This window comes from Pogona vitticeps, chromosome 2 (assembly GCF_051106095.1).
Source record: "Pogona vitticeps strain Pit_001003342236 chromosome 2, PviZW2.1, whole genome shotgun sequence".
NCBI classification, from domain to species: Eukaryota; Metazoa; Chordata; class Lepidosauria; order Squamata; family Agamidae; genus Pogona; species Pogona vitticeps.
In genome coordinates, this window is record NC_135784.1 from 156,680,491 (window position 1) to 156,699,407 (window position 18,917).

The 18,917-nt window shown below is 43.1% G+C and overlaps 1 protein-coding gene across 2 annotated transcripts in view; it reads left to right on the forward strand.

Moving 5' to 3' along the window:
* The window catches only part of ANKFN1 (ankyrin repeat and fibronectin type III domain containing 1), a 328,869-nt gene that overhangs the window by 265,669 nt on the left and 44,283 nt on the right, over positions 1 to 18,917 (forward strand). For both annotated transcript variants that reach the window (XM_078385159.1, XM_072990937.2), the window contains exons 9-11: positions 9,247 to 9,346; positions 15,203 to 15,335; positions 17,452 to 17,568. In XM_078385159.1, the coding sequence (XP_078241285.1) occupies positions 9,247 to 9,346; positions 15,203 to 15,335; positions 17,452 to 17,568 (350 nt within the window). The remainder of the gene's footprint in view (positions 1 to 9,246; positions 9,347 to 15,202; positions 15,336 to 17,451; positions 17,569 to 18,917) is intronic.

Consider the following 18,917-nt stretch of genomic DNA (forward strand, 5'->3'; position numbering starts at 1 on the left):
TTGACAGCCAGGGTCTGAAGTTACGCCCACAGGACGTCTAATACAGCACACAAATCAGAACAGGTTTGAGCAATTGCTGCAAAATATTGTGCAAACTGTTCACCATGATTCGCCAAATGATCCACATGTTCATCTCATGTGCTGGAGAATTAATAGACTTGGGTCACTTGGGATAACTCTGTTGGGCAGTTCTGTGCAGGCAACATGGTGGTGGGGACGAATTGTTTGTTTGTTTGCTGCCAGGTCCACCAGAGAGTTGGCCTTCAGAATTCTCCACCACAATCAATAGGACTTGTTCCAAGCATTGACATCCCTCTAGTTACTACCTGCCTTATTGCACTGCTGCCAGCTCCCACTGAGACCCATGGGCTGGTTCATTTCCTCTCCTCTGTGAGAGAGGGCAGGTTGGACCAGTTGTATCCCCTCCACCTTGGCCATTTCCCCAGGTCAGCTGGCCTTTGAACAAGATGGTTTTTGTTGAGTTTTTTTGCTCTTCATTCATGATGCAGACTCAGCTTTTGGCAGCATGAAAAGAGGAATAGTAGACTGAAGGATTTTTAAACTCTCCATTAGTTGCTGAAAGGTGGCTTTTAAGAAAATTTTAATAACGCGAGCACTTGTTGAAATTCAGGCTTTCCGGCAAGGCGAAGAAAAGGCGGAGAAGGCATTATTGTTACCGTGTTTGTCGCCCTAGTTTTTCGCCCATTATAAACTTGACTCAGAATTCTCGAAATTCACTGAAGTGCTGTGAGGGCAGAATAAATTCCTCACCAGTTTCTACTAGACGGGGCCTTGATACTTTTGTGTGCGGCTATACAACAATTATGATTATTAAAGGTCCATGTGCTCCTTTCTTGTAACTATGGCAACACTGAACACCATAAGAAAATGCCCTTTCAAAAGGACCACAGATGTTGCAGGAAGATAAGTGGTTTTTCCCTCCCTTCCCCAAATTAGGGTCCATGTAACCATTCTGCTTTATAATGCATTTTGAAAGTGGAATGTCAAATACTGTTCATGTCCCTCTTATGTCTGATGAAGTGGACTTGTCCACAAAAGCTCACATTAAAAAATACTGAAGTTAGTCTTTAAGGTGCCACCATGTTTTTGTCTTTTTTTATTTTTATCTTGTTTTTACCTAAATTTTGCTCATTTTTCTCTCTTTCATGAGCAACTGAATTATCATAAAAGGTGTCTTACTGAAAGCCATTCTTCTTCAGCTTTTTTCATGATAATTTTCCACTCCGTGGATGCCTCAGGCAGCTGATTTAGGATTTTACAGAAGTGCCTCCTATTCAGTTATTTAATTTACTCATATTGTGAGTAGCTGGTATGTTGCAGTGGATCAAGTAATGGACTAGGATGTAGGAGACCTAGGTTCAAATGTCCATTCAGCAATGGAAACTCATTGGGGTGTGGGAGACCCTGGTAAAATAACTCCTTAAATAGCTCACATACCTTAGAAAGCCTTTTCGGGTCACCAGAGTGGATGTCACTTGGCAGCATGTAGCAACACAATAGTTATACAGGTTAGTAGCTTGGGGATGATCTTGGTTATACATAAATATTTTTTTAAAAAATCAATCAGTACTATGCCCCTGGCCACCCAGAACCCCATACATGGAATACCAAAGGTATCAAAGTGATATGTTTGCTCCCAAACACATATTTAATTTAGCCTCATTATCATAAGGACCTTTAAAGTTCATTGCACATGGAACTGTATGGAAAGGATTGTCAATGCTATGGAAGGGCACCCCAATCAAGAGAACCGGTGTGTGTGTGTGTGTGTGTGTGTGTGTGTGTGTGTGTGTGTGTGTGTGTGTGTGTGTGTGTGTGTGTGTGTGTGTGTGTGTGTGTGTGTGTGTGTGTGTGTGTGTGTGTGTGTGTGTGTGTGTGTGTGTGTGTGTGTGTGTGTGTGTGTGAGAGAGAGAGAGAGAGAGAGAGAGAGAGAGAGAGAGAGAGAGAGAGAGAGAGAGAGAGTATCCACTCTTTATGCTTTATACAGTAGTTACATTTTGGGGGTACAAGAGCTATAAATGGATTTTGAACAGTATATGGGAGCCAGTGTCCCTAACTCCAGTGTTGTTGATGGAAGAACTGTACAGTGATATGCTTTCCACAGAGAATTTTTGAATCTGTAGTTCTTGGTTTATGGGGCATGGGGAAGCAGAAGTAACAGAAGTTTGCCCAGCCTCTCACCAAACAACAGTTCCCAGGATAAGGCTAAACACACATAATAAAATATATAACTCGAATCCCCATCCCACCTCCTTGATAGAGTGGTCAGCTGCCTGAGGAGGCGGGTATGAGGCAGCTGAGTTCCTGGCCAGATTGGAGCACTGCTAGAGAAAAAGTTCCCCAGTGGCACATGAAGAAGGTTGAGTGACCCAACCAGCCAGGGGTGGGTGGGAGATGGACCAGCACAGCACTTGTGGTGCCACGCTTTGTGCTCCATATGAAGCACAAAGCGCCCATCTCTATATATAACCTAATGTTTGTTCTAGCAAAGCTTGGAAAGGTGCTTCTAAAAGAGGAATGAATATAATAACGTGCTGAAGCATTACCTAACTGAATATAACTGAGCCATGACCCCTGGCCAAGGACTCAGAGCATCATTCTTCCATTACTCCATTATGGACAGCATCAAAATGTCATTATTTTTGTTCTTCCTAAAAGTAATTTCTCAGGCTGTGCTTATAAAAGGGTGAGGCGAAACAAAAATTCAGAATGTTGCAAAATCTTGACAACATTTGTGCGCAGAGTGTGTTTCCTTGATGAGGTGGTGGTTTCTTTGGGAGAGAACTTTACTTTCCCTGTATTTAATCTTCCAGGGGAAACATAGATGATGACAAGCAATAAGGTCATCCATTTTTCTTTGTAACTAGTTTAACCACGTTGCTACAGTTACTGATTGCTTGACATTGTATGGATCTAAGGTCTTGGCGGGGTCTTCCTCCCCACCTCTCCTTTTCTGAGCGCATTGGTTTCAAATAAATGCTTTGTAGTTAAACATAACATGGTAAGGATCTAAGGTAAGAAGGAAAATAAAACCTTTTCATTGTAATACTTATACCCTTCCCACCCCCAGTGGCACTTGTCCAGTGAAACACTGAATGGCTAAGTCCAAAACTAATCCTTAAAAATGTTTTAATAGTAATTTGATCTGTGAGCCACAGAACTGGCTCTCTTACCTCATTTGGCAAAGGGCAGAGGTTCTCATTTTGGACAGCAGCCTGCTTGAAGGCAAGGCTGTAATGGAGGCATAGCCAGTAAGTGTGAATATAAGGGCTTATTCTCATGACCTCCTCTGGGCCAGATATCCAGAGGCCTCACTCAGCGTCGTGCAAGTCATTTACCTGTGCTGCCACATTTTATACATTCATTCATTCATTCATTCATTCATTCATTCATTCATTCATTCATTCATTCGATTTATACCCCACCCCAGTTACTCACGGGCCTGCCCATGTCATTAAGACAACCAGGGCACCCTTCTGATATTATCATACTGCAATTACTCCCGGCTCTCTTTCCTTGTAGTCCCTTATCTTCAGAGCAAACTGGAATGGGACAACCCTTCGAAGAGACAACTACCTCTCTGATGGCCCTTCAAATAAAGGACTGTCCTCTTTAGAGCTGGCCACATACTCAGTACAGTGGTGCCTCGCAAGATGATTTTAATTTGTTCTGTGAAAATCGTCATCTTGTGAAAAAATTGTCTTGCGAGATTCCCTATGCATCGGTCTCAAAAAAAAAGTCTTGTGAAGCATCAGTCTCCAAAAAAAGTCTTGTGAGGCACCATAGTGATAGCAAAAACCAATTGTCTTGCGGGTTTTTTGTCCCACGAGGCAATCGTCTAGCGAGGCAGCACTGTATTTCCCACTTTATATCTCCCCAGATCAGTTGGGTTCAGTTTTATTCAGCGAGACAAGAAAGGATAATGTAGGTACATTTCAGCTACAAAACATCTCCTGAACTGCTAGTAGGAGGAGTTTAAGTATTTCTTGTAGAAACGTTAAACTTCTTTTTTCCTAATCTTTGTGGGAAAGTTTTTTATTCTATGGCCGCATAGCTGGTTCACCTTATCATTTATTTATGCAGCTTCATCTTTGAATGTGGCTCTGCTGCAGTACAATTAGTACCCTGCCATGTTATTTATTAGCTAATTAAATGCCAGTCTGTTCAAATGCCTTCTTCCTGTGGATCCCAAATTATTATTATTATTTTTAATCCCACTTCAGCATTTCTGGCCCCAGTTTATACAAGACTGTAAAAACAAAAAGCAATCAATGGGATTGGAATAGTTGCGGCAGTTCCTCGTACCTTGGTTCTTTAGTAGCGGCTATTAAAGCGCTTGTGGAGGGGAGCCAAACCATTCCACTAGCTGAACCACATTTTTTTTCCAACTTTAAACACTCCTTGCTTTTTATTTTACTGGGATAATTGCATGGTGTTCCTTGAGGTGTCATGGCACTTTGTTTTCTGAAAAATCAGGTCTCCCATTTGCAGGCATGTTCCTTACTGTTTCCTGGGTTGTGTGGAATTAATATTTTAAAGTCTCACCTGCCCCCAAGCTGAACAGCAGCTTGAAGGAACCTTCTATGACACCTGTTGGAGTCTCTTTCAGAAAACATAGAATAAATCTATGGATCTTCTGAGCCACACACAGGTATTTGAGAAAATGCATGGAATTCTAGAATGAGGAGGGGGAGTAAGGCACATGCAAGATCCACCCAGACGTTCTAGAATGTTCTGTTTTCAGAACTAGGACAGTTACTTTTTGAAAGTAACTAGTTACTGTTTCAAGCCTCCCCCCCCCCAAGTTTTTAGTTACCTTTGCAGTTGCATTTCAATGTTATATTTTATGTTCAAAGTATTCAAATGTTATTTGATAATTCATTTTAATTATTAGTTTTAGACCAACACAGGCAAGTAGTGAATCCTCATCTCCTGTGGCTACAATACTAAGTAAAACCAGGTATAGCTGGATAGCAAAAGGAGTGAAGTTGTGCTTTATTATGTTACACTTGTTATGTAACTTGATTCTCCCTTGATTATTCCCAAAAGGAACTTGTTATTTATACCTCATTGGTTCCAAGTTCTATCTGGCTTTTGCCTGATCACACTCAGTAACTTTCTTAAACTTATCTCCCCAATAAAGGAGACACACAGGGTTCCTGCTTAGAGATGGACTCAAACCACCAGTTCAGTGGTTCATTGGTTCATTAGGGTTCATTTACTGGCCGAACAGCTGGTCTGTGATTCAGTGCTCTGCCCCCTCCAGTGGGTTCCCATTCACTGGCAGTGCCCCGCCCTGCCTCCTCCGAGTGCTGCCTCAGAGGGGGCATCTGACAAAGGGGGCACAAAAGCGTGGATCAGCTGGCCACTAAACAAATCATGCCAAACTGGCAGTTCATGTCCCTAGCTAATTGGCAGCCCTGTGTTATCATGTCCTCTCTCTATTGAGAGGCTTTTAAGCATACTGTAAGCCTAATGAGGTGTTAAGAAGATTCTTTTGTATTTCTTGTGATCAATTCGCTTTACATCCCACAGTGCAGTCTCCTAAGGGATACATACCTCAGCAATCAGACTTGCAAGTTAAGCATGCTAAACACAATATAAAAACAATTATGTGCCATGAAGTTAATTCTGACTTACAGCAACTCTTTTCAGGATTTTCTAAGTACAGTAGAGTGTACTCAGAAGTGGTCTGCCACCCCCTTCTTCTAGGGGCATCCTGGAATTGTGCAGCTTGCCCAAGGCCACATAGCCTGGCTTTTCTGGGATACATGGCGGGGAATTGAACTCTGAACCTCCAGCTCCACAGCCAGATACCTAGCTCACAGAGCTATCCAGCAAGCTCATTGTGCGCTATCAAGTTGACTCTGACTTATGGTACCCCTTTCCAGGGGTTTACAAACAGAGAATGCACAAAAGGATTTTACCAGCCCCTACTTGTAGGGGCCATCTTGGGACTGTGCAGCTTGTCCATGACTACACAGGCTGGCTTTTCTCCCTGGAAGCACTGTGGAGAATCAAACTCCCAACCTCTGGCTCCACAGCTAAACGCAATATGCTGACATGAAAATCGCATGGTGTGACAAATATTTGAGAGAACACCTCCATAAATTGTAAAAAAAAAATGTTGTTTAATTTGACCCTAAACTAAAACATGCTTAGAGGTCTATCTTGGAGTTCTGTGTTACATACCAAAAGTTCTCACGTGGTGTCCACATATGTGGAAACACTGAGACATGGCTTGCAGGGGTGCCCAATTTCTTCTCATACATTCAAATGTCAAAAGGTGAAAGATTTATACGATCTGAAGAGAAATCAGACCCAACATTTTGAGTGCATCGCTTGCTCTGTAAGTAATTATGTAATAGGACGTTCTGAAGTTCCTATCAGCAAGAGTCAGGCAAATGACAGAGCTTAGAAAAGTACACTGTACCACTGCTTACTGGTATACTTGGTTATGAACATCTTCAAAATGTTACTATAGTCATTCTTCTTCAGTAACTTAATTCATTTGCTAATGAGGAATCACTGTCTAGCACCACCCCATACCTCAGCTATGCTAATCAACACAACCACTGGAAAAGCCAACAGCTTCAGTGGAGTCTGGTGGAACTGAATTGCCTCTATACCACTGGTTCTTAACCCTGGGTTACTTAGGAGTTTTGGACTGCAACTCCCAGAAGCCTTCACCACCAGCTGTGCTGACTGGGGTTTCTGGGAGTTGCAGTTCAAAAGCATCCGAGTAACAAAGGTTAAGAACCACTGCATACCACACTTCGCCTTTAACAGGAAACTGTATGGAAAACTATGGGCGTGATGGGTGACTTTGCAACTGGGTGCAACAACAAAAGTATAGAAGAAAAGAGAAGACTGCTACCATGATGGGCAAAATGCAGTTCATCTTCATGTAATGTGAAGTTATGCCAACATAAGGATGCCAGGCATTACACCCAGGCTGGCCAGACTGTGTATTTAGAGGACACACTTGACCCCATGCTTTCCACCCTGCCATGCTTCCTTTAATGTTGTCACAGCTTTGCATTGTGTGCCTGGACAAGTACACTTTGCCTAAGTAGACAGAAGTGTAAAAATACCTTCAGCTGGAAGAACAGTTCCATATATCCTATTGACAGAATGACTCTAATCTTTCATTGGGTGAAGGAAGCCTCTGAAGCTTAGATAGATTTGGATGTACCTTTGAGCTTTCTGCCTATAGAGTTGTATACCTTCATTTATGACCTTGATCAAACCATATAAGACCATACTGGTTATCTTATTTGAATCACATGCCTGGTCTCTGAAGGACTACATATTTTCAGCTATTTTTTTCCCACTGCTGTTGTCCCATTGTAGGCTGAATGCAACCTAGTATTTTGTAGCTAATGCAAGTCATGTCCTCTTCATTTTGGGAATGGAAGAATAGGCAGAAAAAGAAAAAAAAAGGACATTCATTTGCATGTGAATGTCATTTTATTTTTGCCCTTGCTGTACATGATAGTAATGGTAAAGCTGTGCTTCATTTCCGTCACATGCACTGTCCAAATTAGGTACAAATGTAGTCACATTTTTTAAACAAAAACGAGGAATGCTTTTTGATATGGGCTTTGACAAAGAGCAACTGTGTTCAAACTTGTTAAGAAGATTCGGTAGTTAAATATATCCTTTAACATGACAAGTATTGAAGATGTTTTTTTCTTATGAAAGTATTCAAGAAACTGCATTTTTAAATTTCCATCTTTAATTCCTTCAGCAGCAAAGAGAGTCCAGCGTCACAACAGTCTTAGATTTAATCCTCATGAAAACATTATTCTGCCAGTCAAACCAACTGGATTCTGTAAAATGAAGGAATCAGACTTCAACAGTGGCTTATGTTGACATCTTCTTTCTTTCCAAAGCAGACAGAGTGATAATGTGGTTTGCCAGAGTCAACATGATTCTCTTGTCTGTCCTTCCAACAGGTGCTCATCAAGAGCAATTTTTTTTGACTGACACAAGACTCCTATAAATTCCATCAGATTTGAGTTTGGCTTCAGAAATATTGAAAGCAGGGATAGGGAATGTGTGGCCTCCCAGATACTGGGAAAAGAGAAAACGGCTCCAGCAAGCAAAGTCCACCTTTGCTTCCAAGAGTAAAAAATACACTTTTGCACCCACAAAATCACCAACTGCCTTCTGAGCAGGGAAACTTTAACCATCAGGACCAAGCAACACCATATGAAAGAGAATCACAGCAGGATAGCTAACTCAAAAAAAAACTTTTAGCCAGTTGCAGGGGATGGGTGTCAAACAGAGTAGTGGCATCTTTAATCCTTTCTTCCTATGTTTTTTTCAGTGCATGTCCTGTGGGCCGGACATTTAATTGCTGTTCTATAATGATGTTATTGTATCAGTGTTCAGCATTTTGTTCTGCCAGCTGGACACATTTGCCCTTAAAGCAGAAATGGGCATAATGAGACCCAAATGTTTCTGCTCCCCAACCCCCACCCTTACCCTCCCGAAAAATTCTAAAAATATTGGCTCAAAAAGACTCCTTATGTCCCTGATCTGTCACGCATACACCCCACCAAAAAAGCAACTTTTAAATGGCTTGGAAAGGGGGTCTTATGTAGAGATCGGCACGAACCAAACCATGGACTGGTTCATTTTTAAGAGAGTTCGTGAAAGTTTGCTGTTTGTGGGGAGCCACAAACCATCAGGAACTACCGTTTTTCTGGTTCGTGCCCATTTTTAGTCTTTTTCAATTAAAAAAAAAATCCCACACAATTTTTATAAGGAAAAAAACTTTGGAGGTCACAGGAACAGGTGCAGCCCTCCACATTTCCAGGGGTGGACATGTATGGCCCCTGGACCTCTGGATATCCTCCTGCCTTTGCTTTGAAGTCAGGCGAGAAATATTTTAGGTGAATATATAAATAAATGCATATATTAGACACATCCGTCACCTGTCTGCTTTCGTTCATTACCTTTGCTGTCTCTTTCTTCATTCTTATTAGTACAAAATTCACAAAAATTATCCAGGGAGAAAGGGCACTTTTGGAAGACTCTTGTAAGTGTAACCTTTCCATTGATGCTTAACTGCTATTGCGATCTGAACAAAGGCGCATTAAATGATATTTCTGTAAAATCCCACACCACCTCTTCTCCTGCCTCCCACCACATCCTGTTCTTTTCTTTCTCTCCCTACTCCCCCCCCCCAATCCTTCCCTTTTAATGTGTCTTTTCTAGATAGTGCCAAACTGCAGAATGCCGGCCGCAAGCAATCTGTCTCACGGAGCCTGAAGCATCTGTTCCACTCTTCAAACAAGTTTGTGAAGACTTTGAAAAGGTTTGTTTGATAATAGCAGGATCTTTAGCATTTTAGAGTTGGACCTCTCCAGTGTGTCTGCCTTACATAACTCCAGAGTCCCTGCTCAGAAGTTTCTCAGCACTCACAACATAATCAGGAGCCAAGATCAATAGCCCCAACTGCGCAGAGAAACTTCCTTGTGTTTTTAATGAGGCTCACTCCTAGGTAAGCGTAAGGCAGCCATCCTGGGTACACTAGAGTCTTATATATATCTACCTGGGATCACAGTTCAAGAAATTGGTAACACTTAATAGCCAGCAGTCCACTCTTTCAAAGAGTAGATCCTGCTGTTCTCCTCATTTACAGTTGAGCCTCAGTTTGTTCTAGGAATGATAGCAGAAAGCAGTTCCAAGGACTCTTTGCTCACAAACACTGAGCCAGGTTAATATTTTGGGCTGTCATCCTTCCCAGTTTACCTCAAAGAATTTGTCTCCCCGAATGAAAGTCACGGTTGCTGCTAGATTAGGTTTTCCTTCGTGACCAAGAGTATCCAATTTGATTTTCTTTTTCTTTTTCTTGCTTCACTAAGAGCTCACTCCTTTCCAAAGAGCTCCCTTGAGGTCCTTCAATTCACTAAATCCACTGATGAATGTATGTAAACTAATTACAAGTGTCAGTATTTTGAAGGAATGGGTTTAATGTAAACAGTGTTGCAACTATGTGGGACAAAACGATGCCCTGTTCTACGAATGCAAAGCTAAAATAACTCCATTGACGTAAGTGTCCAGGACTTCAAATCTGACCCCTATAAATCACTATGATTTATGGTTCCCACACACACACACACACAGTTTAGGGAATCTTTGGAAATCCATGAGGGCTTCTTTGGTGAGAGGCAAAGAAGCCCTCAGTGCAAAGATAGGCATTGTCAGGTAAGATCCCCTTGAAGACAGTTTGGCCACCTAACCGATGCATTTCCTCCTAGAATTAATTTAGGGCAGTAGTTCTCATGGATTGCTGCCTTGTCGTGGCGAAGGGGCTTGAGTAACTCAGAGAAGCTATGGGCTATACCGTGCAGGGACACCCAAGACGGACAGGACATAGTGGAGGGTCCCGACTAAACGCAATCCACCTGGAGTAGGAAATGGCAAGCCACTCCAGTATCTTTGCCAAGAACGCCCCATGATCAGAAACAAAAGGCTAAAAGATATGACGCTGGAAGATGGGCCCCTCAGGTCGGAAGGCGTCCAACATGCTACTGAGGAAGAGTGGAGGACAAGTACAAGTAGCTCCAGAGCTAATGAAGTGGTTGGGCCAAAGCCGAAAGGACGCTCAGCTGTGGACGTGCCTGGAAGTGAAAGGAAAGTCCAATGCTGTAAAGAAAAATACTGCATAGGAACCTGGAATGTAAGATCTATGAACCTTGGGAAGCTGGAGGTGGTCAAACAGGAGATGGCAAGAATAAACATTGACATCCTGGGCATCAGTGAACTAAAATGGACAGGAATGGGCGAATTCAGCTCAGATGATTATCATATCTACTACTGTGGGCAAGAATCCCGTAGAAGGAATGGAGTAGCCCTCATAGTCAACAAAAGAGTGGGAAAAGCTGTAATGGGATACAATCTCAAAAATGATAGAATGATGTCAATACGAATCCAAGGCAGACCATTCAACATCACAATAATCCAAGTTTATGCACCAACCAACATTGCTGAGGAGACTGAAATTGAACAATTCTATGAAGATTTACAACACCTTCTAGAACTGACACCAAAGAAAGATGTTCTTCTCATTCTAGGGGACTGGAATGCTAAAGTAGGGAGCCAAGAGATAAAAGGAACAACAGGGAAGTTTGGCCTTGGAGTTCAGAACGAAGCAGGACAAAGGCTAATAGAGTTTTGTCAAGAGAATAAGCTGGTCATCACAAACACTCTTTTCCAACAACACAAGAGGCGACTCTATACATGGAAATCACCAGATGGGCAATATCGAAATCAGATTGATTATATTCTCTGCAGCCAAAGATGGAGAAGCTCTATACAGTCAGCAAAAACAAGACCTGGAGCTGACTGCGGCTCTGATCATCAGCTTCTCATAGCAAAATTCAAGCTTAGACTGAAGAGAGTAGGAAAAACCACTGGGCCACTCAGGTATAATCTAAACCAAATCCCTTATGAATACACAGTGGAAGTAAAGAACAGATTTAAGGAACTAGATTTGGTGGACAGAGTGCCTGAAGAACTTTGGATAGAGGCTCGTAACATTGTCCAGGAGGCAGCAACAAAAACCATCCCAAAGAAAAGGAAATGCAAGAAAGCAAAGTGGCTGTCCAACGAGGCCTTAGAAATAGCAGAGAGGAGAAGGGAAGCAAAATGCAAGGGAGATAGGGAAAGTTACAGAAAATTGAATGCAGACTTCCAAAGAATAGCAAGGAGAGACAAGAGGGCCTTCTTAAATGAACAATGCAAAGAAATAGAGGAAGATAACAGAAAAGGAAAGACCAGAGATCTGTTCAGGAAAATTGGAGATATTAAAGGAACATTTTGCGCAAAGATGAACATGATAAAAGACAAAAATGGGAGGGACCTAACAGAAGCAGAAGACGTCAAGAAGAGGTGGCAAGAATACACAGAGGAATTATATCAGAAAGATTTGGATATCCCGGACAACCCAGACAATGTAGTTGCTGACCTTGAGCCAGACATCCTGGAGAGCGAAGTCAAGTGGGCCTTAGAAAGCCTGGCTAACAACAAGGCCAGTGGAGGTGATGGCATTCCAGTTGAACTATTTAAAATCTTGAAAGATGATGCTGTTAAGGTGCTACATTCAATATGCCAGCAAGTTTGGAAAACTCAACAGTGGCCAGAGGATTGGAAAAGATCAGTCTACATTCCAATCCCAAAGAAAGGCAGTGCCAAAGAATGCTCCAACTACCGCACAATTGCACTCATTTCACACGCTAGCAAGGTTATGCTCAAAATCCTCCAAGGTAGGCTTCAGCAGTATGTGGACCGAGAACTCCCAGAAGTACAAGCTGGATTCCGAAGAGGCAGAGGAACTCGAGACCAAATTGCTAACTTGCGCTGGATTATGGAGAAAGCCAGAGAGTTCCAGAAAAATATCTACTTCTGCTTCATTGACTATGCGAAAGCCTTTGACTGTGTGGACCATAGCAAACTATGGCAAGTTCTTAAAGAAATGGGAGTGCCTGACCACTTTATCTGTCTCCTGAGAAACCTATATGTGGGACAGGAAGCAACAGTCAGAACTGGTCATGGAACAACTGAGTGGTTCAAAATTGGGAAAGGAGTACGGCAAGGCTGTATATTGTCCCCCAGCTTATTTAACTTGTATGCAGAATACATCATGCGGAAGGCTGGACTGGAAGAAGCCCAAGCCGGAATTAAGATTGCCGGAAGAAATATCAACAACCTCCGATATGCAGATGATACCACTCTGATGGCAGAAAGTGAGGAGGAATTGAAGAACCTTGTAATGAGAGTGAAAGAGGAGAGTGCAAAAAACGGTCTGAAACTCAACATCAAAAAAACTAAGATCATGGCCACTGGTCCCATCACCTCCTGGGAAATAGAAGGGGAAGATATGGAGGCAGTGTCAAATTTTATTTTCCTGGGCTCCATGATCACTGCAGATGGAGACAGCAGCCCCGAAATTAAAAGACGCCTTCTTCTTGGGAGGAAAGCGATGACAAATCTTGACAGCATCTTGAAAAGCAGAGACATCACCTTGCCAACAAAAGTCCGAATAGTCAAAGCTATGGTTTTTCCTGTCGTGATGTATGGAAGTGAGAGCTGGACCATAAAGAAAGCAGACCGCCGAAGAATTGATGCCTTTGAATTGTGGTGCTGGAGGAGACTCTTGAGAGTTCCCTGGACTGCAAAGAGAACAAACCTATCAGTTCTAAAGGAAATCAACCCTGAGTGCTCACTGGAAGGACAGATCCTGAAGCTGAGGCTCCAGTACTTTGGCCATCTCATGAGAAGAAAAGAGTCCTTGGAAAAAACCCTGATGTTAGGAAGGTGTGACGGCAAGAGGAGAAGGGGACGACCGAGGATGAGATGGCTGGACAGTGTCTGCGAAGCAACCAACATGAACCTGACACAACTCCGGGAGGCAGTAGAAGACAGGAGGGCCTGGCGTGCTCTGGTCCATGGGGTCACGAAGAGTCGGACACGACTAAACGACTAAACGGACGGACGGAGTTCTCAACCTTTTGTATGTAATGTCTCTGCAGTCATTCTTTCTGAGAAAGCTCATCACGGTGAAAATAAAAGGCCCACGTTTTCCAGGAAGGACATTGAAATGCTTGTAGGCATTCTGCCATTATAGTTATGGTTTACAAGGGCCAGAATCTTGTTGGTAAATGTGGAGTGATCTGCTTTTGCCCTGGCAGTTTCTGGCTTGCCTAAGGCAGAGACTGGCCAGTCAAAAGAAGGGGCTTTCTGCTTACCTAAGAGGGCAGCTCATTCCTCCTTGGGTAATTGAAAGGAAAAGCACATGAGCAGGAAAACCAAAGAGGGGACTGGGCAAGGATATTTAACACATTGGAGTCAGTGCAAACAAACAAAAATAGTAATAATTCCATACAGCTGAAGACTGATATGTTGTTTTAAGTACAATTTTTACTGCTGTGGTAACTGTAAAATGCAACAATGATAAATATTAGGCAAAACCCAAAGGGAAAAAATAAAAATGAAAAAAGACAAAAACCCTTAAAGATTAACTATTACAATTTTTTAGTCTTCTTTAGTTAGCCTTTAAGGTGCTGCAGGTTTTAGCCTTTTTCCCATTTTTAATTTCTTTTTTTATTATTTTTTAAAATGTATTTATTTTTCCCCATGGGTTTTGCCTGATGTGCTTGCACAGACTATCACGGGCACTTCTTCTAAACATAAATATTGTAGCTGCGGGGTGGAATTTCATAACTGCAGGAGGACGTGAGGATTGAGAGAGAACAAATTCCTGGTTATTGTTAAGAAAGCCCCGTGTCCTCCCTGGACTGCTTCTGCTTCCCACCACTGCAGCATGAAGGAGTCACTGAGAACCAGTGTTTTCAGAGCCTTTGCTGAATTCATGTGGTTTGATGATGACATGGCTTAAGGAATCCATGACCAGAATCCTATTGATGTGCATGGAAGGTTTGCATGAACTGCCATAACTAATTATAGGTCATTGACGAGGTGCTGGGGTGCATCTTGGTGGTGTGATCAGGCATGTGCCTGGCCCGGAGCCCAAGACCCACCTGGCTTCTGGTCAGTCAGCTGCAAGGAGGCACAGCAAATTATGCAAAACATGCATGCACACCAGTAGGCGGCTGGCCAGACATTTTCATCTGAATATCAAAAGGAGGAGAATGACAAGACTGTTTGCGTTTCTTGTGCAGCCCTAATGCAAACCAGCCTTACATCAAATACTGATCCATAACATTCATTTGTTATTTCCAAAGGTAGAAAAGTCCGAATCACGTGCTACTACTTGTCCAGGAATGTTCTCTCTCTCTCTCTCTCTCTCTTTTTTTTTTTTTGCAAGAAAACTTACATCACGAGTTAGTTGCTCGGCTTCTACTGGGAAGGCACTATCAGCTCTGACACTTCTTGAAGCTATTTTCTCATTATTTTCTGGAGTGTAGTATCATGGCATTTCTGGGAAATTTTCCCTCCCCTGAACAACAAAGTAAATTCTACTGCTTCGGCAAGTTAGGCCAGACGAGGAATGTAATGATTGGCTCTTACTCTAAGTGCACAGATCTTTGACTTTCCCAAAGTAGCCATTCCAGTCACCATCTATTGCTTCCCTCTCCCTCCCTCCCTCCCTCCCTCCCTCCCTCTCACTTTCTCCTTCTCAATCTCTCTCTCTCTCTCTTGTTTGCAGAGGGCTGTATTTAGCTGTGATATTTTATTACAAAGACAACATGCTAGTAACCAATGAAGATCAAATCCCGATTGTGGAAATCGACGACTCTCATGCCAGCAACATTATGCAAGATTTCCTCTGGTTCACGAAGGTACAGTGGCAGGTCATCTCCTTCCCCTGCGTCAACAGCCAGCCCTTCCCCTTCCTTAGTCGCATGACTACCTCTGTCATTGGGAGGGAATATTGTTGTGAGGTGGGCTGTAAACCCTGCTGGGTAGGGGGTGGGGAAATTTGTGGCCCACCCAGTGCTGTTGGACTCCAGTTCTCATCAGCCCCCTCTGATATGGCATAGTGTCATGGATGATGGAAGCTGTACTCCACCAAGTGTATAGAAGAGCCAATGGCGAGAGTCAAGAAGATGGCTGGGATCAATGGGAGAGTTTTTTTCCTGCTTTGTCTCTAGCTGAGGAGTGCTGGAGAGCTAGGGAGGCCGGGGGCTTGACTCTCAAGTGAGCAAAAGAAAGGAAGAACATGAATGGTGAGAATGGGATGCAGTGTACCTGTGGTCGTATCACCAGAGGCAGGCCAATGTGTTCAGACTGAAATATGCCCCAAATGAATGGCTACAGTGGACAGCAAAGGCAGAGGTGTCCAGTTTATGGAACAAACGAGACAGTGCGTCTCTCCTCATAGATTCTCACTTAAACAGAAGGAAGGTGTCTGGAGTGCAGAAATGCTTTTTCTCAGCTGCCAGACTCCAGTCCTGAAAATGAGTCTGGCTGCTCCGGAAAAAAAAAAAAAAAAAAGGTTTCCACCCTCAAGCAGCAAGAGAGGAGTGGGAATAACTCCTTGTTTGCTCTCTAAATCACACAGTCACTTTCAATATAGATGAAGCAGTCCAGGGGCTGAAATAAACATTACAGATAATCTTTTTTCGGAAGAGGGAATTCTTTAACTGTTGAAAGCCTCTAAGTGCAGAAGTATTTCTCCCCCTTACCTAAACTTGCAATTTTATTTGCTTTGTTCTGCGACTGGTCTTTGGCGTTATTTGCAAGTCTGGTTGCACAGAAGTTAAGTTCTGCCAGAACCATGTGTCTGGAACGCTAACCTGATTTCAGCTCGGAGGACGGATTATCTGTAAGAGACAATTTGGCTGTAAATTTAAAACACACAGATTTGCTGCTGTCTCCTCTAATTCAGTCCTCAGCTAAAATGAGAGAGAAAAATATTTTTGGTACTCTTAACTCACAAGGTTATCAAGCACATTTGTACCTTTTGTGGCCAAAAAGTTAGATGAGAAAGTGTGGGCCTCTGTGTGTGTGTGTGAGAGAGGGGGGGGGTATCCTTTTCAGTTGAATCCTGGCTTAATCAAAAGTGCTTTAACTCACAGAATAAGCATGCCCACGTAGCTGGAAAAAGGCGGGATGTCCTGGCTGAAGCGTTCTGCCAAAAAGTATCTGTCCACACCTCTAGTCCTCAGGTCACAGAAGAGTACAGGAAAGGCATGGAAGGAAGGAGAGTTTTGGGGGGATTTCTTGATGAATTGTGGAGAGGGAAATCAAACCACTGGGGGAAAAAAACAGTGTATAATGAGCCGGACTTCCATATCAGAAAGGGACAGGCTTGGGAGCCCGAAGAATGGAGACTGAGAAGGGAGGGCAGGATCCTTGCAGGGCTTTCCGCAGAGGTTTTCGGATGCACCAGGAATGTGCTTCGTGCTTCCTTATGTCTAGGAAGAGCCCTGTTTAAAGCACTTTTGATTAAGCCAGGATTCAACTGAAAAGGATCCCCCCCTCTCTCTCACTCACACACAGAGGCCCACACCTTCTCATCTAACTTTTGGGCCACAAAGGTACAAATGTGCTTGATAACCTTTTATTCCTTTAAAAAGAATTCTCCACTAGAAATAGACATGGGATGCCAAACAGCTAGTAAAACTGTAAGGGTCTTAACCACTGAGCAGACATTTGCTAATAGTGAGAAGTGCCAGACCTACAAATGGTACCCTTTCCCCCCCCCCCCCCCGTGTTACGTCTGGCCCTCAATGAGGACACACTCGCCAGTTTTATGAGACTGCGCAAATGTGCTATGACAGTTTCGTGCTGTTTGTGGTGCTTAGATGCCATTATCCCTCATTTATTAACTATCGTCCATGGTCCGCCACCCACAGGGATGGGTAAGAAAAAATAGCCTTTAAAAAAGAAAGAAAGGAAATTAATTCATGTTCTCTTTCTCCCTCCCACCTAACTCTGCCTTAATTTTTGCAGCTGTCTTGCATGTGGGATGATATCCGGTGGCTGAGGCAGAACATGTCCATCTCCGTGTCCTCATCCACAACGCTTCAGGCCAGGCAGAAAATGCTCTCTGCAACAGCCCAGTTACAGGTCGGTGTCACCACTACAGTTTTCAGTAGCCAGCTGGGGGCAAAGCTGGGCCTGGGAGGGAAGGTGCTGACAGCGGCCACTTCTTTGTTGAAATGCTTCAAGTACCTCTCAATGGATGGGTCCTCTTGGAGAGAAGGACCATTGGCTATGAAGCAAGTGTGACAAACCCAGACCTACTGGGATATGTCACACAGTTAACTAAGCTGCCACCAACCATTCCCTTTAAGAAGTCACACAGACCAGGGATGGATTTTTCAAACAATAAAAAGAATAAGGTTTATTTTAAATACACACAGGGAAAAATAAACAATCAGGTAACTAAGATAAAGTAACGTGGCTTATTCTCACTCATACAAGCATACAGTTTGGTTCACCCAGAACCCTTAACTTGAAGCACAGACCCTGAACCTATCAGTTCTGGCTGACCAACAGACACCTGAACCTATCAGGTTGGTACTCTGACACACAGAAGTACCCTGTCTGACACACAGACTCCCACAACAGCTTCTTCTTCCCAGCTGCTGCTTCGTCACACCCCAGTGTCTCACAGTGTCTCACAGTGTCTCTCACCACACAGGCATCACATATTTATACAGTACAGCCCCTCCTCCTGATGTCCCGCCTTCCACTCCCCATAGGATGGAACTTTCCCTCCAAACCCATGACAGACAGGTAACATCAGTGCTGTATGTAACACCTCCCCTCTTTATAAGTTGTTTTGTAGGGGGAAAGCTAACGTGCTTTTCACCAAAAAACAACCTGGATAAAATACACAACAACAGTTATACATACAATATCATACTTACTTATCCTTACACTCTAAGTTAACCATAGCAATTAGGCATTTAAACATTTACCATATACAATACATCCATTTACCTTTATTCATACAAACCAAATAAAAAAAAACAGGTACATTTTACTTTTTGTCATCATTATATACACATAGTCCATGTTCTTTCGCCGTCTTCATTCTTCAGGTCTTCTTGATAAGGCGTCAGCAACACAGTTCACTGACCCTCTGACCACCTTCACTTCAAAGTCATAGTCCTGTAGGTTTAAAGCCCACCTCATAAGTTTGCTATTGTGGGTTTTCATTGTCTTTAACCATTGCAGTGGTGAATGGTCAGTGCACAGAACAAAATGTCTTCCCCAGATGTAAGGCTTGGCCTTCTGGATCGCGTAGACTATGGCCAAACACTCCTTCTCCACGGTTGCCAAATGTCTCTCACCTTTTTGAAGTTTCCTACTCAGGTAGGACACTGGATGCTGGTCACCATTCTCATCCTCCTGGCACAGAACTGCTCCTACGCCGCTGTTAGACGCATCGGTGTAGATGATGAACTCCC